Source organism: Centropristis striata, chromosome 19 (genome assembly GCF_030273125.1).
Source record: "Centropristis striata isolate RG_2023a ecotype Rhode Island chromosome 19, C.striata_1.0, whole genome shotgun sequence".
Lineage (NCBI taxonomy): Eukaryota > Metazoa > Chordata > Actinopteri > Perciformes > Serranidae > Centropristis > Centropristis striata.
In genome coordinates this window covers 18032668-18057220 of record NC_081535.1, presented here as the reverse complement: position 1 = coordinate 18057220, position 24553 = coordinate 18032668, and the positions used below count along the sequence as shown (strand labels likewise).

The following is a 24553-nucleotide window of genomic DNA, read 5'->3' as shown; positions in this document are numbered from 1 at the left end:
GAAATGTGAAAGTTTTACCAAGTTTATGCTGAAATAGCAACTTGTGCATGTGAGCTATGTTGTAGGGTTATATCAGTGTGATTTTCTCTTCCACACCCTGCCTTTGCACATCTACCAGTACTTTTATCAGTCAAATATTATATATCTAATGGCATCTTAGTACAACAGCAGATACTGTTTGATATTAAACACGTTTATTTGTGTTGTCCAAGTATTGTGCCAGTAATAACTGGCTCTTTTCCACCCTCCATATCATTTTCAGTGCATGCTTGAAGCTCTTGAACAGCTGAGTTGTTCTTGGACACTCCGATCTATGAAATGTCCCTTTAGCCTTCACACTGAGTTATACTGCTAAGTGCTTTGAGGTTATAATGCTACAAATGTTGTCTAAAGTGGCCTGCCTCCAACAGACAGATATCACCTTATGAAAAACATATTTTTCCAACATCCCTTACCTTTTATGGCATCTCCAAACAATCGCTTGTAATTACATTTCAATTGCTGACAATAATGGGACATAATACAGCTTAGCTAAAGTTAAAGCAACACATTTGAAACAAGAATGTTATTGCATTAAGAATCATGGTCTGCAACAATCCCAGATGTTTGATTCCTTCTTTTTAGCGTAGTATTTTTAGCAGAATAAATGACCTTTCCAAGAGTGGAGTTTTTTGTAGTTTGGAGATTTGGATAAGACAAAGGTATCCAGTTATTCTGAAGACAAACTCTCTGTCCTTTTTTTATGTGTTCCTATAAATGTGTTCTCCTTGGGGGTTGTTTTTTTGGCTACAGCACAGGCAGAAGTAACTGTCCCTCGTAATATACTGTATTTTGTCTAGTTCTGGAATCCTAATGTGTTGCATAACTTTATCTCCTGTTTGTCATGACAACCAGTGTGTGCTTACAAAAATAGGACACATTTTGACATGCTGGAGTTTTATTTTCTAAATGACATAATGTGAATCTCCAGAGCAAACGTCCAAACCAGGAGGCCTAACAGACTGCAGCGTACCTTTGTTCATTTGTTTATATTACACTGCGGTGACCCTGAAACTGCAGAAGGAGTCTGATGTCTTTTGTGTGAGTGTGTGTTTGTGTGAGTGTGTGTGTTAGAGTATCTGTTTGTTTGCAAGTGTTTCTAAGCATAACTGTGAATGGGTTTATATAAAAGTGACACCACTTAAACTGCTTTAAATATATTGTTACTAATAACACACAACAATAAATAGCCTATCCTCCTCATAATTTATTGTGTTTAAAAGTAGCTCATACAAGTAATGATATGAGGAATCCATGATGACTATACTAAGAGGACACTTGTTCCTCTTCCTGTTTTCAAAACAAACAACAACAAAAAAACAACAGAAAAATTACTTTTCGGTTCCCTACTTTTTGCTGTGATAATGTGCATCAGTCAGATGGACATATTTTGATCGCAGAGTGTAGTGTCAGAACTATTCTTTAAACATGTAAGGCAGGTCACATTTGACAGTTTTTAAAACTGGCCTCTTGACTCCACAACAGATGACAATGAGTCAGCCTGCTGTGCAGAGTTGAAAGTGAGTGGAAAGTACACAATACTAAAAAGACAGTATATCTGCAGAATACATGAAATGATAAATAATTGTGTTGTGGATTTACTATGCAGTCTAGAGTGCCAGGGTTTTGGATTTGTAATTAGCAGCCAGAAAGAGAGGGAGAATTCAGTGAAGAGGCTACATCTGGATGAGCTGAAGGAGCTGGAGGGAACTACTGCAGTCCAGACTGAAGATTGAGTTATTGTTGATGAGGAAATGTCTGATTTAACAGATGGTTTTGTACAAACATACTGGATTGGTTGTGCCTTTGTTGCAGAGAGTCAGACTAAGACTCATAACAAATGCTTGGCAGTGTAAACAGGAGCCACCATGGTCTTGACAGAAACAATATCTTTGACATGGTAAGACTTTCCTGGAAAAAATTGAAGCTTTTTCATTCTGGGACTGCTTTTAATTTAAGGTGGCTGGTAGTTATTCCCGATAATGATGTAAGATGTTAAAATAATCAAGGTAAAGTGGGAAAGACGAGCTGATTATTATGAGCATAGCAATCACTGAAAACAAGTTGTGGAATGCAATAACAAGGCCAAACTGTGATGTGAAGCGAGAGAAGAAGAAGGAGTACAGATTGTAGTTTAATAGGTAGGCAAATAATATGCACTCAAATCTGTAGGGGAAGTTAACTCTAGGCAGAATGTACAGAATAATTCTACGCTCTAGTTACTTCTACAATAAAAGTCTCGTATGTGGGCAACTAATGCTGGTTGTACACCAAACGACTTTTCAAGCAACTGAACTATAGCAGAAAAATTTCCAGATCATGACAGTTTTGCTCAAGTTGTGTGCTCCTGTGATCTCAATGTTTGGTATAAGAGGGTCACAAAATAATTAGGGCTGCAATTAACAATTACTGCTTTGAATAACCAACAAATGTCTATAAAATGTCCAAAAATAGTGTAAAATGTCAACTTTTCAGACCTCAAGGTGACGTCTTCATAAGTTTGGTCAAACCAAAACTTAAAGGTATTCAATTTACAGTGATACAAAACAGAGAAAAGAAGCACATTCTCAAATTTGAGAAGCTGGAACTCAGGACATCTTGGACATTTTTGTCTCCAAAAATTGATAATAATAATTATCAAAAACAATTGAATTATTTACAGATTAGTGTCTCTTTAAATCCACATCATTCAACATGAAGGCTAATCAGCATGAGTGTGGAAGTTGTGTCCTCTCCACTTCGACAAACATCTTCTCTTGAGTGGAATGCAGACATGTTATTGTATATCACTGCTGTTAGACAAATAAGCTTCACTGAGCACACTGCATGTGTTGTCTCACAGCTGTGTGTGTTTGTGTGCGTGATACTGTTAAGTTTTGTAATTGTTATGCCTGTTCCCTGAGAGAAGAGCATGCTGGGAAGTGGGCCTCCCATGTGAAGGTGCACGTACTGTATGCATCACTCTTGTAAAGTTTTTGCTCATTTTTTATGAAAGTTATGGAGAGCAATAAAAAGGTGACCTTATGGCGTTAAAGGCAACACAATGAAGAATTTGGGCGGAAACAAAATTTTGTGCTGGTGCACCAAAAAAAAAAAGATGGGCGCACCAGTACAATGCAAAAAGTTTGTCTGAAGCCCTGTAGTTGCTTCCACTTTAACTCGTGTGTCGGTGTGAATTAGTGTGTTTCATTACAAGACAAAGCCAGGCCAGGCTGGTCCACCATGTTGGTTCAGGGGAGGTCTACTGTTTATAAGGTAATTAGAGTGTCTATGGTTCACTCTGGGTAACTGAGGTCAGACTAATCTATGTCTAGATTTCAGGGGGCAGCTGTAAAATGATATGGATCACTGGCAAAATGAAATAACCTTTAGGTGAGAAAAGCGCAGGTGGCAAAACAATCCGATTATCTGCGATGTGCTCATTCTGAACAAGTGCAGGACTCACAGTCTAGTGAAGTTAAATGTCAGTCAACAAGCTGGCACTGTGTGCGTGTGTGTGGCATGTGACTGGAAACTCATTGATATTCTTGAAGAAAAAGTGTCATGAATGCATTTGGGATCTCTCTCCCCTTGTTCTCTCACTCATGAATATGAATGAAATCCACATGTGTTTTGAATCTGTTTGCTGATTTGCATGAAGTACATGAGCAACTAACAAGCTTGCACGCTATTGTATTCTTAGCTGTTGTTAGGAAAGGTGCTAAGGCTCTGTGAATAATGACTCAGCATGGTCTTGTTTTGTGAGCTTCATCTCTAATTACCCATGCTTAATCTTTTGGATAGAATTTATTCAATTAAATGCAAAAACAACAAAGACAAATTCATATCATGCTCTTTGACTGTCCCCTAGTGTGTCACTGTGGAGCATGTTTTAGATCTGAGCTGTTTCTGCTGTTGTAACACAGAGAGGAGAGAGAGGTGGACTGTTAAATAACCTTTTAAGAGTCAATGCCAGACATTGACTCAGACAGTTGTTTAAATATAAGCAAAGCTGTTTGAAAAGCATTCAATCCTTTTTGATTTAAGCATTTGTGCGCTGTAGCAGAGGCTTCATTCACAGTCTTCATGCACACTGCGTTCATAATGAGAGTTTCTTCTTAAAGAGTTAAGTTGGCCCTCACCGTGGGAAAATAAAACAATTTTACCCCAAGCTAATTATACACCTAACCTTCTGGAAAGGTGTGTTTGGACTGGAAGCACTAATTGCAGACTTAAGCATTGCCACAACATGTCATTTAACAATAATCTCTCAAAAGTAGGCGAGAGTGTGACAGCAGTGTTCTTCTCACTGGGCATTAAAGCTCTAAACCAAAAATAAAATTCAGCATAGCTATACATGTGGTATGTGATAAGAATGTCTTTTTCATGTATCCGCAGTTAATTTCTCCATATAAAAGACCTGACAGATTTTCCACCCCCACACTATAAATCTTGTAGTTGGTTTGAGGTTATTTTATTGCTTTCGTGCATTGACCTCCGGCTCAGTATCCATCACCCAGTGTCTGTTGTTTTAACTTGTAGACAGGTCATATCTTTACCATCTCGGTGTTGTATGTCTGCCTCTCCCAGTCTGCCTGTTTTCATGTCCATGTGTCAAAATATGAAAGGTTATCAATGGGACAACATCAGAAATCAACAAATTTCAATTTAATTAATTTGTCTAAATGGAAAATACCAGATAATACTGTCATTTTGTTCTGAAAGTGATCTGCAAAGTAACCAAATATATCTTGGATTTGTTTGTTTAATGATACAATGAGAGAAAGTACAATAAGGTAGAATGTTATAGGGCTAATAAGTATTCCCCTGAATGATAATTGAATAAGTTCAGTAAAAAATGAACTTTAACACAGATATGAACCCAGCATTCATGGGATGTTGTTTCCTCTCTCATGATTTTCTGCAGATGGACATAGATGTTTGTTTTCTCATAAGTGTTCAACTAACCCTGGTTATTTTGCTAAGCTGGTTATTTGCTATAACTGCCTCCTGTCCTCTTGAGGATGTTATTGTGACATGAAATATTGGGTCACACAGGACATCCTCAGATCAGCGCTCTCCCACCCACAAACACTACAACATAACCTGGGATGTGATTAACGTATGCAAAATAAAAGATAGAAACATCTTTGTACAGTTTGGCATGTACTGGTGCACTTTACTGCAAAGTATCTCTATATCTTAATTTGAATTTACAAAAATGAACAACTATAAAAACATACAATTCCCCATAGCTCCCCAGCACAATAAATACATGCATGCACACTACATGAAACACACAACACTTGAGCACAAAAAAGCACACACTAAGTGCACAAAGACACTACATGTAGCCTGCACCCTCATGGAGGACCTCCTGAGTGGTAATTAATTGTTGTAATCAAAGATTTTAAATGAGATTGTTGCTGGTATTATTTTTCAGTGAGAGGCTCAAGTGCAGTGGCTCCTCTTTCGGTAGTAAATATTCAGTTGTGTGAGTGAATAAGTACTTGTCTGCTCTGTATATCCTGTGCCCATGAAAATGACTGTAAAAGCACTCGACTGTAGAAGGTAGGATTGCAGTGCTGCAGAGTCAGTGATTTATTTGTTTTACCAGGATTATATTTCTGTGATGATGTTATTGCAAAAAGCATGACCTTTCTTTAGATGGGTCATTTGATTCATGAATAAAATTGGAAGTAGCAAGTGGAAAATATTACTGTAAGAAATTAAGAGATCTTGCGATACACCCTAAATCTGTCCCAAGTCTCTAATGGGCCATTTAAGAGAATGATCTCAGAAATCAATCTGAAATCTGTCAGTTTAGCTGTCTTCAGATAACATATTTGGCTTTTCTTACTCTTCCAGAATATTCTCTAGATTTCTTTTCCCAATGTATCATTTGGATCTCTTTATATCTCCTACTGTGCGGTGTTTAGAAGCAGAAAGTCAGACAGTTTTAAGCAACATTAACAGTTGCTTCAAAGATGAATTGCCATGGCAAGACAAAGATTCCTGTTCACCAGGAATCCTTCTCACTTTGTTGATCTCCTCACCTTCTCTTGAACCGTAAAATTGACATCTGATTTGACTTAATTTACTGCCAACCTTTGGATGGATTCCCATAAAAATTGGCACATGCATTCATGTTTAATTTAATTTAGTAATCGCCTAAATGTTTCACCTAGCACCATCATTCATTATATTGATTTGTCCAATACTTTCTTTTATGACCAAATATCTTAAAAACGAATGAGATTTACGTCACGTTATGCATCTAACACCAGTAAGAAGGGGTTATCACGCTACCACACTCAACTAACATGCTGAATATTATACTTGCTAAATATCAGCCTGTTAACATTGTCATTGTGAGCATGTTAGCATGCTGAGGTTAGCATTCATCCTCACAGAGTTGCCAGCCTAGCTATAGGGTCTTGTTCTCCTGTGGATAACTTGTTTGAGCGAAGATGAATCATGTTACTTTAAGTAAATGTATAACTAAATTACATCAATTATTTTTCAGTGCCGGTGAGCAGCGAAGGGAGAGCTTTTACTATATGAAATTACCAGACAAGCCCATAGGAATGCCCCATCATCATAACTGCTCCTGAATAAAAGCTGCAAAGCATTACAGAGTAATCGTTTTTCAGTACCACTATCAAAGTGAATGTGACTGCATTATATTGCCATGACTTCATGGTGTAATTGGATTTTTTTTTCATCACCTCCAGTTTGAAAAGTAACACCTGGGAGCACTTTCCTTAATGCTGAGTTTAAGCAAGGGATGAGTATTACCTCATGACGATGTGGTTGTTCTGATAAAGTATTGCAACACTATGTGATCATGGAGATGGTTTTTACAAAACACAGATGAGGGAAGACATTGTGAAACAGAGAAGATGTTACTGTTGTTTTCTCACTCATCTACATAAAACCTGTAGAGGTGTGTGGATTAGGATGGAAATTCTGGAGAGAATTTGAAAGGAAAGAAATATACAAGTGAGCAGGAAAGAAATTGATGTGACAAAAACAGAGAAATGATGAGGGGTGAAGTTCAGGTCAATAACGAATGATCCAAAAGGGACATTTTTAAGCGAAATAAGAAACGGCACACAGTCTGCCTAGTCCACTCAATGGGGGATTTTAACCGTAATCAGACATGAATGAACATGCAACAGCAGGCCAGACACCGCAATGAGACCTCCAGATTCTGTGTGTGTGTGTGTGTGTGTTGGAGGGCATGAAGATGTTTCCCACATTAACAATCACAATTGTAAATACAGACCGAAACACTGAATCACAACAAATCCTGCAGATTTATATTAATTATACATGTCAAACACTCTGCATGCATATGGAACTATGGTTTCCTGTTATGTGATAGCTAATTTTTTTTATGTCCTCTTGATGTTTTACAGAAAGAAATGTTGTATGGGCTTCAAGTTTGTGTTGGGCCATTGCATTCCTGAAGGTAGGGTAAAGTGTTTGTCGGTCTGTCTTGTGTATTTGCGATTATTTTTCAATTCTCTCCTCTCATGTCCTGTAAAGGTCTTTGGTCCTTTAATAGACTTCACTGAACTTAATATTGATTTCACCTCATAAAATGCTCAATAAGTTATCATGACACAATTGAAAAATAAAAAAACTTCAATAAATTGAGGGATACTGTATTCATACTAATGTAATGCATCATTTATTCGTGTAGACTACGATGTGTGTGCTGGCGCCCCCTGTGAGCAACAGTGCACTGACCATTTTGGTCGAGTGGTGTGCACCTGTTACCCTGGATACCGCTATGACCGTGAGCGCCACAGAAACCGGGAGAAGCCCTACTGTCTGGGTGAGGACTTGTACAACACCCCATAAACACAATTTCTCTTTAGAAACAAGAATTTGCTTTACATTGTCATATTTGTAACGGGTGAAGGTTTTACAAGACATCCCTCTGACTTGTACCAGAGTTAAGCTTGGCCTGTCACTTAGAAGAAACCTGCACTCTTCTATCTATCTAATTTCTATTTCTAAGTACAGGAAGTCAAACTACTTCACACATTTCCTTGGATTGTTGTGATGATTCATCATTTCAAAAGTGAGCTTTAGAAGTTTTCCACTGAGGTGAAATTAACTGCAGCAGAATGCAAAGTTGCATTGCATGTTTTTCTTTGGCTGGTTTTAAATTTAAATGAACTGCCGTTTTGAATGTGCTACTAGCACGCTGCAATGGGTAAATGTGAGTGACTATAGATTGTTTTTAATAAATGGATGAATTACAATGTGTGTCATATTAAACACATTGTCAATTCCGATCACCTATGTAGAATATTGACAGTATCAAATCCTTTGTTGAATGCTGCAGTTGACTTTATGATCTATAATTTGAGTCAAGATGATGGTAACAGTGTAAGATTATACAAAATATAGCTTTTCTGTATTAAATATATGCATGTTAACACCGTCTCCTTTAATTTTCTGGTTGTGTCTCTTCTGTATCTGTCTGTCTGTCACTACAATATATAGACATCAACGAATGTGCAGACAAAAACATGACTACATGCTCTCAGATCTGTGTCAATTCTGTGGGGAGCTACAGGTGTGAGTGTGAGAAAGGCTATTTCCTGGAAGAAGATGGGAAAACATGTACCAAGGGGGAGAGAGGTGAGAATAGTATTTTTATTCAGACTTTTTCTCTTTACTCAAGGGCACATCTGACTGTGATGTGGAGCTGACCACACATTGATATTTGGTGGGAGAAAAAGATATGCTGGGGGGCCGGGGGTTCTGCAAACACAGACACCTGGTAGTCATTACACATCCCTGCTCCTTGTGCATGTCAGAACATTTCTGTCTCCCAAACATACCGCTGCCCCCGTGACTCCTGGTCTTTTCTGATTTGCTCTATGCATTTGAGGAAAACATCACAAAAGGTCCGGGCGATAATAAAGTATTATTTTTCCCCCAGATTCAGTTGCCAATGAAGCGGTGAGGGGCTGCAGATTTGCTACTTCCTCCCATGAGTTTATCTTCCATTACCTACTATAACATTTCAAGGGGAGCTGGAGAGTGAGAAGCGATGGTTCATATAGTCATGCTCCTGCTTTACGTCCTGCTGCTTTGTAACATAGTGGGGAAAATAGAGTCCAGACACTTTCACTCTTCCATAAAAAATATGCATTTGGGCCCTTTCTACTTCAGGAGAGAGAGAAAACAGGGATCTCTATACCTGCATCTCTTTCTAGGATTGTGCAAGTTTATTGCTTAAATTTTAATGTTTTAATGCACTCCCCAAATAAAGAGTGGTAAATCGTAGAAAAGAAAATTTCCCTTTTGTTAAAATGTTTTAATTGACCTCCAGCAGAGCCAGTTGTCAGACATTAGATCAGCACCAGTGTACCCTTTGACACATTAGTACTAGACCACCTTCCCATCTAAGTCAAGAAATGTAAGTGACCCACAATACTCAGGTCTCAGAAATGAGTGTCACAGTGTTGCCCTGGACTGTATATGCCACTCTTCACCTAGTTAGCTCACACAGTTGGAACAACCCATCAAACTGTCACCAGACTATCACCATCCGACTCAGGAATAATAACAATGATGAAATAGAGACCTGAGCACATGATAATGCTCCCATAAAAATATATTTATTTAACCACGAAGGTGACATTTTGAGTGTTCTTCTATTCTTCAGACGCTTGAAACATCACCTGTGATTACATAAATATATGTAATTGGTTATAGTCTCCAGGACTCTATTTCTCCAATTTTTATGTTCCTCTAGTATTTATCATTTGGCTGAGCATACTTTTGTAAACTTTTTTCTTTTATTCAGGAATATTAACTATTACTATTATTATTTAATAGGATTGCCTTATCACAATTTTTATTTAAACATTTTTAAGAAATGACTGCTCAAGTACTTGCTCAAATGATCATACTTAATAGTTCCACATATTTAGTAAATAAGGTGGTATTATTTTTTTCCCTTTTTAAGACAATTTTCTGAAAGAAACATTTTCTGGTAACGAATGTGACAGAAACATTTTTTCCCCAACTCCCAGCAGTGCATCTCTTTGAGAAGTCTGACAACGTGATGAATGCTGGAACTTGCTCAGCCACGTGTGACGATTTCTACCAGATCAGGATGTCTGTCCTGCAGCTTAAACAGAAGGTATTACTCAGGAAATAATAACAAAAAATATAAGTAAGTATAACATTTAATATACGCAAATTACCTGTAATGATAAACAATCTTAATCTTAAATCATAATCCTGCATCCTGCAGCTTTTTCTGGTTTTCTGTGCTTGACCGCAAAAAGGCCCCAGTGAGCATTAAAGGCACCTTCTTGATTCAGCTGAATGTAAATATCTGCAGAACTGCTCCGCTTCTTTATCACCACCTCAAGATCTCACTTTATCTCCAAGGAGTCCATACCTGACCGTATTTCTGAAACAACAGCTGGCTGATTTTTACAACTTCCTTTTAGATTTATTGTAGCACTTTACTTCCTAATAAAAAATGCCTGAAACAACTTCCTTAAATGATTTCTTCCATGAGTGGGAATTGGTGGACATTTTGTGTAAACTCGACAGTGGGGTTACATTTCCCTGTGTGTAATCACAGGCGTCTGAACCCATCTGAGCACGAGTCTGTCAACAGTGGCACTCAACACCCTCGGCTGTAACATATTATATATTGCTTCCAGCTGTGTGGTTTGGGTACTGCAGCTGTACAGTATATGACTGTTTTTAATGATGTATTAAGAAAACAAAATGAAAACACTATATTGTTACAGTTTATGAGAATGTATATACTTATTTACTCATATCATAGGAAGGTTAGAGGATGAATGTAGGATCACACTGTGGTTCAAACACCTGTGCTCAAGGTCATAGGCTACAGTCTTGCATTGATCAGCAGGTAAACCCCGACCCTGCTCAGTGTGTGTGTGTGTAGTTGGACATATGCTTGTATGTCTGTGCACATGAATTATGATTTGGCCCTTGCAGCATAGTGAGGTCTTTCACGTGTTCCCCTCTGGGAGTGCCACATCCACATGATGTTATACTGAGATCAAAGATAACTTTTCCCAAGGATGCCACTTAGCATAGAGAGCAGGAACTCTCCTGGTCTTGCTGAATAATGCAGAGGGGTGGCCTGGCCCTCCATCTGTCTGGGTTACAGCTTGTAGCAGATGGAAGATCAGCTTTCATCTTTGGCAGGATATATAATTTTAACATAATATTACTTGAAGTTGGCCCTTCGGTGTGTAATTTCCCTGTCCTGTTTGACATTGCTGGACTCTTTGAATCAATGTATGTAACACCATTTAGGGAATGACAACCAAATGATTGTTATGCATTTAGATGGCTGACATCACTTGTAAATGAAGGGGGGAAAAACTTTCATACCATGACAGAATATGTTTTTTTGTTTTGGTTGTGCGCTTTCCAAGCTCTTTTATTTGATATATTTCTCCTTCAGTTATTTGTAGTTGACTTGTCATTGACCTGTTCATTCAGTCATTATTTTTTGCATCCTTATTCCAGCTGGCCATGCTGTCAAACAGTGCTGACGTCCCTGAGCAGATGACCAGCGAGAAAATCTTGACATCACCCATATTTTTACCAGGGCCTCCAGGTCTCCCTGGTCCTCCAGGTAAACACATGAAACTAAAGATAATAAAACAATGTCAGACTCTGCATCAGCAGACTGGCCTGCATCCAGCAAGGATAGTCTAAGCAAGATTCAGAGTCTACAGCCATGGTAGCAGCTCTGTGAGTCTGTACTTAGACACAGCTGTGCCTTAAGCTAATGCTAAAACATGCTGATGTTGCAGATATAATGTTTAACATGCACGCCATCTTCGTTTAGTGTGTTAGTATGCTAATATCTGCCAATTAACACAGCTGAGGCTACGGTTGATGGGAATGTCATTAGTTTTGCAGGCATTTGTTCTTAAACCAAAGAATTAGACTAATACAATTTCTGATAGTGATGCGGCTTGATTGAAAAGTTAAGGGGTCAAAGAAGTTCTTACGAGTGGGACATATATATCATATTGTGATTTAATCCCATGGTTTTCTATCCATTAGTTGACGATATATGTCACTCAAAACCACAAAAGTCCACAAAAGGATTTGTTATCTGGAACTATGAATGTCTGTACCAAAGTTTGTGCCAATGTAAGTAGATATTGAGATGTTTCACCAAAGAAGTTAAAAATGTGGCCCTTCTGGTGGCACTAGTGGAAGAATCAGGGGTTTATGATAAAAAACATTTCTGAAAATTCATCTGTTCCACAATAATCATCTTTTGCTCTGTGTCAGACCATTTTTGTAATCAGTTGTCTTTAGTTCACTAATATCAGTATGGATTGTTTCAGGAGATCCAGGACCAGATGGCCTTCCAGGACTTACAGGACTGATGGGGCCTCCTGGGCTTCCTGGTCCCAGGGGTTTGATGGGACCCATTGGACCCACACCAGATCTGTCCCACATTAAACGAGGACCCAGAGGACCTGTGGTCAGTTAATCCATATTTTTTTTCTCAAATTTGCAACAAAATGGTTTGTCCTTCAATGTACCAGTCTCAGTGTTCCACTTTGTTTTTATGTTCACAGTGGATTTAAAAAGTTAATCTGGATGACAGCACTGAATGCAGTAAAACCTTAAAAAGCTATTTTTACTTTCCGTCTACATTGCAGATGTAATTTTTTTCGCTAAAATATTCAGGTAATTTAGTAATCCTGCATCGTGAGACAGGCCTCGGGAGAGCTGTGATTGATTTGTCTTCATAAAAGGAGCATGAGTAGGGAGAAACCAAGTATCTTGTGTGTTTCAACTGACACATTTCAAAAGGATGAGAAAAAAAAACATCCCATCACTCACCCTCTTAGAGAAACCCACACTTCTGCAAGGTGAAAAAGGATGACACACTGTAATGGCTATAATAACAAAGACGGCAGAATCCATTTACAGCTTTAGTTGTTTTCTTTGGCTCGCTGTGTTTTCGTGCAGCGCTCAGTCTTGCCTGTGTATGTGGACCCTTTGTGTTTAAGTGTGGGATGTGAATCAAGAATGTGCAGGATGTGGCCAAAGAGACATATTTTTAGTTTTTAAAGCTTGAATATTTATGCAATCTCCTTATTGATAAATCAGACCATCAACACCTGCAATTAGTCATATCATGAACTGCACGATGCTAAAGTAAGATGTCTGGAGCACTGTTTTTACAGTAGAAAGTGATCTATTGCTTCGTGTGAGTGACATTTGTTTTTTTATTCACAACTCTTTATATTCAAGACCATTGAATACATTTAATCAGTGCACATGCTGGAGAGCTCTGACTTAAAGGGAGTTGTCTCTCTTGACACAAAAACCTGATTAGATTCTGAGCACAGTTATGAGGTTTGGCCACCAGGTCACATGTGTTTGACTGCATGTTAGGGCTTCACAGATGATGAATGTGGTATAGTGTGTGACTCACAGGCTTGGTACTGATCTGGATATTGGCCCTACTCCCTGCACATTGTCTTCTCACTTCTTTAATGATGATTATTCCAGGAAAGAGATCAAAGCACTCTCTATTATCAAGCTGAAGTCACTCAAAAATGACCTGGAGGCAGGCACAAAGTTAATCTCAGAAAAATCGTTGTTGGCAGTGTGCGACAAGGATGTAAAGAAGTTTTGAATGATAAAAGATTAAGAATAACCTTTTTCTGTGAAAATATTGAATTGAACCTTAACACATTTCTGAGTGCAAGGTAGGAAAATGCCATCAGATAGATAGTCACATGCAAATTTGCATATATGGGCTTTACAGTAGCGGTACAAATACGTAATACAGTTGTATGTCTTTGAGTGTGAAAGGAAACTGACATAAATATGCAAATATGATTAGACAGATTTGAATTGCAGTTTGTCCGTTTTCATTTAACAGGGGCCTCCAGGAGCACCAGGAAAAGACGGCCTAAAGGTGAGGTCAGCTGACAATTTAGCACCAAATCTTGTCCCATCTTTGTAACACAACGTTTCTGTAAATGGAAACTATTCAAGACAAAAGGCTGTTTTTCAGTTGCATATTATCAAACAGCAGACCAGCACACTGCCCCTCAGGCATAACAGTCATTCATGTTGGCAGCAGAATTTTATTCTTGGCTCACTGAAAAAAGGAAAGATAAGAAAGAGGGTTCAAAAGTACCAACTAGATACATTTGGCTTATCTGCCAACACCACGTCTGTCAAAAGATATTTCTCAATAACCAAAATGTTTCTCAGCTTCTCCGAATATATGCGAGGGGGAAAACCACCAGCCAGGTGCCAGGATTCTCACAAATCCTCATTTTGTACGTGCGAAGGATAGGATCACTGCAAGTTGCTACAAGTTGAGAAAGCCTGGTGTGCCAAACAGCAGTAGGCACAGTAGACGCTCTAGTTGGGCTTTGTTAGAAAGACTAAATGAGCATGATTTGGTGGATTAACTTCTATATCATAGCACAAGCATTGTTAATTGGTACATATATAGCCATGTATGGTTTAAAACAATTAAACATGGTACAAGAGCATCTTGTGCCAAACTTTTGTAGTTCCTTTTCATACTTGAGACTACAGATTCCTGTAGAGGATCATCATTTTTTTAGAGTGGTATCATTTCTAACCTTGAGACAAGTTTTTCCTGCAACCTGAATCAGAATTAACTCACAAGAAGCTGAAGCCAAAAGCTCCTGACCACCAGTGTGAAGACTCTGGATACCTCTGGGCTATTGTGGTTGTCTGGAATATAACATGGATTTTGTGAACGATGGCTGATGGGAGGTGCTAACTATCTTTGAAGAGGCCAACTGGATTTTTTTCCTTTGCTTTGCCTCCCTAAGAAGCCTCAGGCAATGTGTTAAAAAAAAGAGGCACCAGCAGATGGTTAAGCTTCAGATTAAGGGGCACAATGCAGATTCCACCCTGGTTACACTGACTTTTATGTTTGCATTTTTCACATTTTTCTTTGTATTATACCAGATTTGCTTGCATGTTCACTCTATTTTGTGATATAAGAGCAGCTGAGGTGATGTGTCGGACTCCTCCAGTGTGCTTTTTTGGAGTTTATCTTTGATTCACTCTCATATGTGAAGCATATTTTCATTAATGATGAAGATAAAGCAAATTTGAACACCACAGTGGTGATACAAAGACGAGCCACTTTTTCATAATTAAAAACCAACCTTCTGTTAATCTTTGTTCTGCCAGTGGGTCTGTTGTCCCCCGAGTGTGGTAAGGTTTCCTCTCACTGTGCCAAGGTCGACTTTCAATGAGAAGTTGAAGTTTTGTGATCCAGAAGGATGTCAGAATCAATTTAAACTGAGAGCAGCCAGTTGAGGAAGTTGGGCACCTAATATATTATAGACTTGGAGGCATCATAGGACTTTAAAATGATTGTGATTACAAAGGAATCTGGTCTGAATGGTATAACAAAACAAAAATTTAAACCATAAAAATATCAATTTTCAGGGGATGACACGAGTGGTTACTTATGGCTGACTTGTTGTGATTTTAGTCAGTAATGATTCAGGAATGACCAGTCATCTGACTAAAAGAAGTATGATATATAGAAACTGAGATTCTCTTGTATTGGCTCTTGGATCTTGTTATATTGGCAACACTGTTTGCTTAGCTTGTGGATCACGTATGGAACAACTTAGGTGCATCTGCGTTATTGACATAGTACCTTGGTATTCTTTCACTACAGCTGGTGTGTTTGTGTGGATAGACTGGAGGTTGATGGTAATCTGTCTCTCTGAGTAACAAATTCAAACCATCTGCCAAAACACTCACAGCCTCAGTGTGACCCTGAGCCCTGTTAACAACCACAGTGTTCAGGTCAATGTGTGTGTGCTACCGTAGGTCAGCAGGCTGACATGATGCTTCACAGTCAAGCTACATGTACAGTATGTTTAGCATTAAATGACAGGACACGCTTTTTAATCTTTTACATACACAAGATGCTGTTTCAGGAAAAATATCTACGTTTTAGGAAACAAAGGTATTTGCTTTCCTCCGAAAAAGGTAGATGAAAAGACAGCAGAGGCTTTGTTAGCTTAGCTTAGCATAAAAACTAGATTCAAGAGGAAACAGCAACCCTGGTTCTGTCCAAGTTCAAACTTACATCTATCAGCACCACTAAAGCTCACTAATTAACACGTTGCATCATGTTTGTTTAATCCGCACACAAAACCAAACCAAAATGTGTTTGTGAACTTGTGTTTGTACATATCAGATTGTTGCATTGATTGAATAAACTAGATACAAAGTGTTCATTTGTGAGATTTAGAGGTGATTTTAGATGATACAGCCTGAGGGTCAGGCTATCCGTTTCCTTCCAGTCTTCATGCTAAGCTCTCATAATCACCTACCTGCTGCAGTGCCATACCTAACACACAAGTGAATAAACATTTTTTTCCCAAAACGTCAAACTATTTAACCAGCCTTTAACTGGCTGAGGCAATAACACAAAATCTAATCTGATTTTAATCTTCCATAATCCATGGTCCTTTAAAATTATAAGATTGCTTATTCGGGCATTTGTGCTTACTCTTACCCTGATCTCAGATTTCTCTCCCTTCCTCTTTAAAAAAAAAAAGTTCCCTAACTAGAATTATATGAATTCTTCTCATGCTTTTCCATCGCTATAATTCATGTAAACTAAATATTTGTTTTGTTTCCACAGGGGGATAGAGGAGCTCCCGGGCCTGTCGGACCACCAGTAAGATTCAGATTATCTATACTGATGCCACACTAGTATAACAGTATCTGGAACGATACAGTTACCCCTTGTGCATCATTAAGGAAATTCTTGGCTTTTTAATTTTTTGATATTTTTTTCCATAAACTTTGGAGCCAAAATACAGACACTCGGACCATTAAGGAGAATAATGTCCCCATTGAAACCCAAATTTTGATCCCACGGTCATCTTAGCATAAAATCATGCATTCTATTATAACAGGCTTTCAATCCAGAGCCCTGGCTTCAAAATTTGTATTATTTTACACCAGAGTGAGTCATTTTCTCTGTGCCCTATGGGGGCAAATACATGCTGTTTTCTTGGTTTTCATGACCCAGGTTATTGCTGCTGTGTTATGGAGCACTGCAATGTTTAATGCAGTTCATAAAAATCAATCCTGTTGCTAATTACTGACATATCCCAGGCTTAGTATGCAGAGAATGATTCATGCCAACAGTGGCATTATGTAAATTACCTGGCATTCAAAGGGTTAAAATCCCAAAATTGAATGAATATATTGGTAGTTATGATCAAGACTGATAAAATGTTACTCTGTAAAAGTAGAAAATAATATTTTCATATAATTTTATGGCAGTTTTTTGATACAGACATGTTTGTGCTTTAAGGACATTAGAGCAGCCGTTTTAAAGGGATACAGAAGAGATATTGTAAAGCATGGCTGAAAAACAGACCACTGTGGACTCTGGACATTTAAGGCCACAGTTAATATTTCTGTCAAACTCAGAGTAAATAGTATCCAGTAGAGAGTAAGCATTTTCCACTTAGATAAACACTTTTGGTGCTAATGTTAACAAATCAAGAGAGGAAGCCTAGTAGCCAGTGGCCTGTTGCAGACAGTCCATTGATCAGCTGGATTTCTCTTGGGATAAATATAGAGGTGCAGGAGAAATGTAATCCTTTTTTTCTTCTGATCTGTAAAATAATTTGTTTTTGTCTTACTTGACCCCCAGGGCCCTCCAGGCTCCTTTGATTTCTTGCTTCTGCTGATGGCGGACATCCGTAACGACATCGCTGACCTGCAGAGCAAAGTGTACGGTCGACCGATGCACTCTCCAGGGGAGGACTTTCCCACGGTCCCTGAAAGCTGGCGGGAAAACCAGGACAATGTGGATACAGGCTCAGGTGAGGACTACAAGGAACCTCCAGCTCGATCAGGCGGAGGGTCCAAGAGGAACAAAAAGCGGAAACCAGTGCAGGAGAGAACAGACTTTGACTGGAATATTTAAAGAGGGTGGGTTTAAATATCAGGTGTAAATAATTGACTGGTTTGCTTTTTTATTTAAACAGAATGTACTGTATGGCTTTTGATCACAGATGTTTATTTTTGTATGATATACAAGAGTTTGTGTGAATATTTTTTAACAAAATGAGGACTGTACAAGTGCATGTTTTTATTATGGCTCTGCCACAGCACATTAAATAAGTCTCTCATGGAAGCAGTTTTTACCTCTTTGCTTTATGACAGTATATTATTGAGTTTCACACAAACTGTATAAGAAAGGAAACCACCCAATACCTAAAAGATGAATCAACTGACGTAATCAAACATAAATTCACAAGAGGGATTAAAACGGCACGAATGTTGGATGCTGTCGGTCCTCATCTGTAGGACACCTCACTGTAGTTTTCAGTTGTCATGGCAGGAAAGTAATAACAGTTACATTAATATGGAAAAGAATTCCTGCATTTCCACCTGCAATTTATTTAAGAATCAGAAACAGGTTCACTGGCCAAGTACGTGTGTTTTTCATTGCTCTCAATGTACTTAGACTGACATCAACATAGAGCTTAAAACAAAGACCGTAATATATATATATATATATATATATATATAATGTTGGATGGCTGTGTGGACAGTAGTTGACTTAATAGTTGTCCACCAGAGGGAGACATCCTCAAAGACAGACAAATTTCTGGGTCACTTCATGTTTTGTTCAGCAATACTGAGAAATAACAAGGGGATTGATTAATGTCTAACACATTAGTTGACTTCCCAGATGTCATTAAAACTAAAAAATTTAAATACATATATGCCAAAGACAAAAGACAAGGGGGCTCTCTATAAATCCACCTTGAATCAAAAATGTGTTGGGTGCTGCTGGAATACTGGGGGAAACAGCATTAACAGGAAGGCAATACAGACACTCCAAAAACTAATAACAAATAACAAAGAGGAAAGAAATATTCAGATTGTAGTGGCTGAATCATTAAATAAGTCAACACGTTTGTGTCTTTGTCCGGCCTTTTAACAGAAGTTAAGGTCAGTGTAGATGAACAAACTTACTTATTCAGTGTGGAGAAAAAGTATGAAAATAAGGTTCACCATGGCTCATTATACAGCTCATCCTGCAGCTGAAATGCACGCTTGTTCTTTTACTCAAGAAAAAGTGCATTTTTTGTGTTATTATTAAAACGCTTACATAGTGTTTGAATTCCCATATAGTATCGATAAGCACTACACAAGCATTGACACCCTATAATGTAGCTTTAAGAAGATTTAAGTCTTTATTGATGTACAGTGTTTGGAAGGTTAACTTCCACTATGATGACAAATTTTACATTATTAAAACTGTATTTTGCTGTATTTAAATTAATAATGCATTAAAAAATCTGTTTATACTATGGGACTTATGGGTGCCCACATTAGAAGTAATAATTATTGAAAGATTCATGAACAAACAACATTATAGGGTGTTATAAATCGTTTATTATATGCAAAATAGGGGATGTAAACTATTTGCATTGTTAGCAGTTATATTATAGAGTTTCATGTCTGTTGACCTTTTGAAATATGCTTAATCAGCATGAAAACTGTAATATGTGACAACACTGATAACAATGTAACATATCTCTATTTCTTGCCATTATCCACATTAATCTTTCCTCTGTCTGCACACTTTATCTGAAGTGCTGAGGGCTGTGAAGTCATATGAAGTCATAGCTGGAAGAGAGTGAGCATGTTTGGCCTCTGAAGTGAGAATGAGGTTTTAGCGTTGGACTTCCATCTGGATTTTGGACGTATTGAAGTCATAAACTTCCCCCTGCTCCATGTTTCTCATAACTTACATTCATCTCACTCACTCCTCTGGATGAAGAGATGGTGCAGATATAATCTCTGGGAATTCGATCAAAACACTGTGATGTCATTTTTATTTTCAAGAATAACATATGTGCTTGTTAGTCTCGTTTATGAGCACTGGTCCGAAAACATTGAAATAAAGTGGTTTGTTGCATCTGCCAAGTGAGTATATGAGAACTTTTATTTGACATGTTATGTCTATTAATTAAAAACATGTAGCCTTCTAAAGCTTGTTTATTTTTATCATCATTGAACTATTGTCGACTGCCCTAGAAGTATTTTTACATTTGATAGCCTACTTTAGGTACTTTTTCTTTTTACTTGAGTAAGAATTTGAATGCAGGACTTTAATTTGTAATGGAGAGTTCTTTGCCTTTTTTCTAGAACAAAAATATCTTAATGCTTCTTCAGTAACTGATGATATGTTAAGATGAATATCGACAGATGAGCCTGCAGTCTGTTGGGTCCTCGCTGTCCAAGATGCTGCTCCTGCCAGCTCCAGGAGTGTGGAAGCTGTCTGAGTTTACCAGGAAATATAAGGTATGTTAAAGGTTTTATAGTTTTGTATATAATTATTTTGGGAGCCGCAAACAGGGTTTTTCAGCCTTGATTTGAAAGAGGAGTTTGAGGTACTTAATTTTCTTTCAATGTTGTTTTTTACTTTTACTAAATTATTTCACTTGAATAGCCACAATTAAAGATAAACAATTTCAATTAACAATTATATGATGATGACAACAACAAGATGAGCTTATAAAAACAATACATTTTGGAGATTAAACCAGACTCAATTTATGACTATTTTAATTAGCTATTAATCTATTTTTGACAAAATTGCTGTATATTCAGTTGCTAAAATGAGCTGTTCCGTTAATAAAAAATATATATGATAAAGTAACCCTCTTAAAGGGACCATTCTGCACTACTTATATTGAAAGATAAGTCTTAAAGCAGAGAAATTTGTTACAGGAGCATTTTACTTGTAATGAGATATTTGTCTAGTGTGATACTGCTTCTTTTTTTTTTACTTTCATAAATGATCTCTACACTTCCCCTCTAACTCCACTAGGTGGCAGTCACCTCTCATATACAGTATGTTCTGTGTGACTACAGCCCTATGAATGCTGCACAGCTCTCAGTGTTCAGTGAACTCATTAAACTGTGCAGTGTAGTTCACAGAGACGCACATGAAGGTAATCACAACACAATTATGAATAAAGCTCTGTGGAGATGTTCACTGAGCGTGTGTAATGTGTGTTTTCTTGTTTATTTTCAGACTCAATGACTTAAATTAGATGTTCTTATGCAACAATATTTAACATCATTACTCTCAAAGATTGTTTGGCAACATGGCAGGCAGCCACCAGTGATGACGTTAACTGAAAAAGACCAGTTTTATACACTAAACCTGTCTCTGTCTGAGGAATGATTGTCACTTTTTCCTGATAACCTGTTGCATTATGTTCCTCGAAACAAAGCAATCAACTCTTTTAAACACTTCAAACGAGCATGCTGATTGTTGTCAACTAAAACTAACCACTGTGTCATCAATATTATCACAATTCCAATCATTTCATCAACAACAAACAAAAACAAATTTGTTAATTTCTTTCAGTGCGTGCCAAGAGTTTCTTCAAAACAGTCAGATGCAACCTTCATTAAACACTGCATCATTGTTTACATGTTGCGTATTTGTTTCACAATGAACCCATTTTCAGAGAACAGTACATGTCATCATTTGCATTTGATTAAAGAGGGGCCGAAATTAAAGTCCTGTGCACATCCTTTTAACAAGGTCATCTCGTCCTGGAAAAGACAGAAGAAGAAGAAAAAACTTGGCAATATATTTCTCCAAAATCCCTTCTGGAAGTAATTAATCACCTTCATATGAGGGGGCGCCTTAAAAGATTTCCAATATTTGCTGAAGTGCCCCCTTGTTCCTAATTATATCTCCCTGCTTGTTCCCCCTCATTATTTAGAACTACCCACAAAAAGATGCTACACTGAATGGGGACACCCACAGCCCCCTTTCCAAAGAAAATGTTTAATAGCAAATGAATGAGTGAGTTACTGTGCTGCGATAAAGGCCCTTAATGAGGTAATTTTATTAGTAGCGGCTGCCCAGAACTGTTAGAAACCAATGAAGGACACAAACAGAGAGAGGCAGCATAGAGAAAATTAGTGTTACCCAATTCATTAATTAATGCATTAGTGTGGGCAGCAAATTAACTGCCCCAAAAAAACCCATTCAGTGAAGATTATGATGAAAAAAATACATTGTTGCCCTGCGACGTAATTACAAAACACTGCAAATTCAATTCTAATGAGGCGAAAGGCACCCCCTTAACATACATCCCCTATTTCCCTCTCTAAAGGGGCTTGCTCTTGTTGGAGCCTAAGTTTAAGGAAGTATTGAGAGTGAAGGAGACAATAATGAGAGATCGGCCTGGCCTTAAGTGCTTTATATGCTGCAAGCAGGTAGAGAGGATTGAATGGCTCCCTTTCTGGGACTCCTGGGGGGCCTGTCTTCCCAGCACAACAACACTTGGCCCTGAGAAAAGGGTCCGCTGAGGAGCCTGGAGAGTGAATGGACCTGTGCTGCAGCGGGTCAAACTGAATGGCCACAAGTTCTTCAATGATTACAAACTATGTTGTGCCGGCCCTGGCTACACACATGTACACAAACACACACAACAGAAACACACGTAGATGGCCCTCACCCTTCCACCTCTCCCTCTCATTGAGTTATCTTTACTCAGGCTTTGTCTCCTCTAATTGGAGCTGATGAGGGACTAATTGGTAGCTTTTTTACAACACCCAGTACTTAAGCAATGGCAAGCTGAGGGAGGCAGCATGAGCGGAGTTAATGAGAGGCTTTGCACAAATAAAAGCTTTAAAATGGGCCTGTTTCACAGAATGAGAGAAAAAGGAAAGTTGAGAATATCTTTTGTGTCCTCCACATCTTTCACTTATGTGCAGGTATCTGAAAAGAAGAGGGAGTGGTGGAGGGCACACAGTAGTTGCTGAAACGTTGAGCACTTGTGCGCATAAAGGGATCTGTTCTGTATTGTTTGGGGCCCATCGTTTAGTGTGTCTGTTAATAATGAGAAAGGGCTGCTCTTCAAATGAATGTGGCAAAGTCCTTGGACAATAAGTGCCCTCTCTTGCCTGGACCACACTGGACCGTGTTGAGGCAATCTGAAATAAAAGTTTAGTCCTTCTGCATTGTTGAGGGTGAGTATGTGGCCTGTGTGTGCGCAGAATTGAGCCAACAAATAATACAGCCAGTTTATACTAATGTGGATTAATCATTAAATCTTAGTTTAGAATTATCGTTATCAAAATCTGGTTTGAACCACAAAAATGTGGCTTCTGTTGGATGCACTTCCATCATGCTTGACATTGCAGGAATACTGAAGAAAAATCGAGCTCATCAAATGTTATTTCAAACATAAAACTACACACTATCTTGCATATATTCACACTATCTGATATGCCAAATCAAGCCAGATGCGTAAAGCGGGAAGACCAGTGGCCCCTTCTCTACCTCTAGCCCCCTGAATCCAGGGCCCTTGCTCGGACCAAACCGATCTTCGGACTTGGCCTTCAGTTTGATCTCAACTACACACCTGTAAAGTTTTGTGCCTGCATCTTGCATGTTTGGCAAAACTGCCGCTTTTCCACCAAATTAACTCCGGTGTTTGAACCGCTACCATTCAGGACTATTGGAGCCTTGGTGCTATCGAGCAAACCAGCTGGTGTTTCTACCTGTTTTAATTGGAACCATTGTTATCAAGGATTTGTCATCAGCAAAAGGCATTGCTCAATGCACAACACAGACGGCAGATTGCAATGATTACCTTGGACCTCTTGTCCGGTTGTTACTGTTACAAGCCTGGTAGAAAAAAACTCAAGGGGCGAATTCGCAAAGAATGGGTTGCAGCCGCTGATAGCACCATGAATTGTGCATCACTTGCAACTGCTATCTGCCCCGTCATGACCTATTCAAGGATTAAATCTAAAGATATTGCATTAATTATGTCACAGTGCAAAATGAGTGAACACACACACACACACACACACAGTCCACTTTCACACAGTGAGCATATGTAAGCGCATCCGCTGTGGACATCAAGAGAGTCTATTTGTTTTTTAACGATTTGAGTCAACTGAAGACAGTAATAATTTCACTCTAACTGCCTGTGGCTGTCAATGAGGCTCATTTACAGCCAATTTTGCACCAAATATATGTACAAATAGAACCGGAGCACCAAGACGCAATATGCTTGGCAGTGCAGCTTAGGGTGCAATTTAACCTGTGAGTGCTTTGAGAATTACATGGTTTGTTTTTGCCTTATTGCACATGTTTAGCGGCCCCAAAAGACTCACAAACCTTTTGTAAATTTGCCCTTCAATGTATAAATCTGTGACAGATTAGTAAACAGTGCCCTCAGATTCACAATCCAAGCGCACAGTTTTTCAAACTGTGCCCTTTGATTCAGATTCTTCTCATTTGGGACTTTTGAGATAACATTTTTTTCTACCGATGGTTGGTGACTGTTACTGTGTTACTGTGCAGTGGCTGTAACTTCAGGCTTTTATCGTGAGCTATAAGGAAGACCAGCACAATTTACCACAAAAATGAAATAAACATCTATAA

At 38.4% G+C, this 24553-nt stretch overlaps 1 protein-coding gene across 2 annotated transcripts in view; it reads left to right on the top strand.

Moving 5' to 3' along the window:
* ccbe1 (collagen and calcium binding EGF domains 1) overlaps window positions 1–18250 on the top strand; it is a 31804-nt gene extending 13554 nt beyond the window's left edge. Inside the window, exons 4-12 of one of the 2 annotated variants that reach the window (XM_059357397.1) lie at window positions 7440–7492; window positions 7727–7861; window positions 8539–8676; window positions 10083–10189; window positions 11569–11677; window positions 12405–12544; window positions 13961–13996; window positions 16739–16774; window positions 17765–18250. In XM_059357397.1, coding sequence (XP_059213380.1) covers window positions 7440–7492; window positions 7727–7861; window positions 8539–8676; window positions 10083–10189; window positions 11569–11677; window positions 12405–12544; window positions 13961–13996; window positions 16739–16774; window positions 17765–18040 — 1030 coding nt within the window. In that variant the 3' untranslated portion in view covers window positions 18041–18250. Of the gene's footprint in view, window positions 1–7439; window positions 7493–7726; window positions 7862–8538; window positions 8677–10079; window positions 10190–11568; window positions 11678–12404; window positions 12545–13960; window positions 13997–16738; window positions 16775–17764 lie in introns of both variants that reach the window. The other variant, XM_059357396.1, reaches the window with a different exon arrangement.
* Window positions 18251–24553: the final 6303 nt, after the last annotated feature.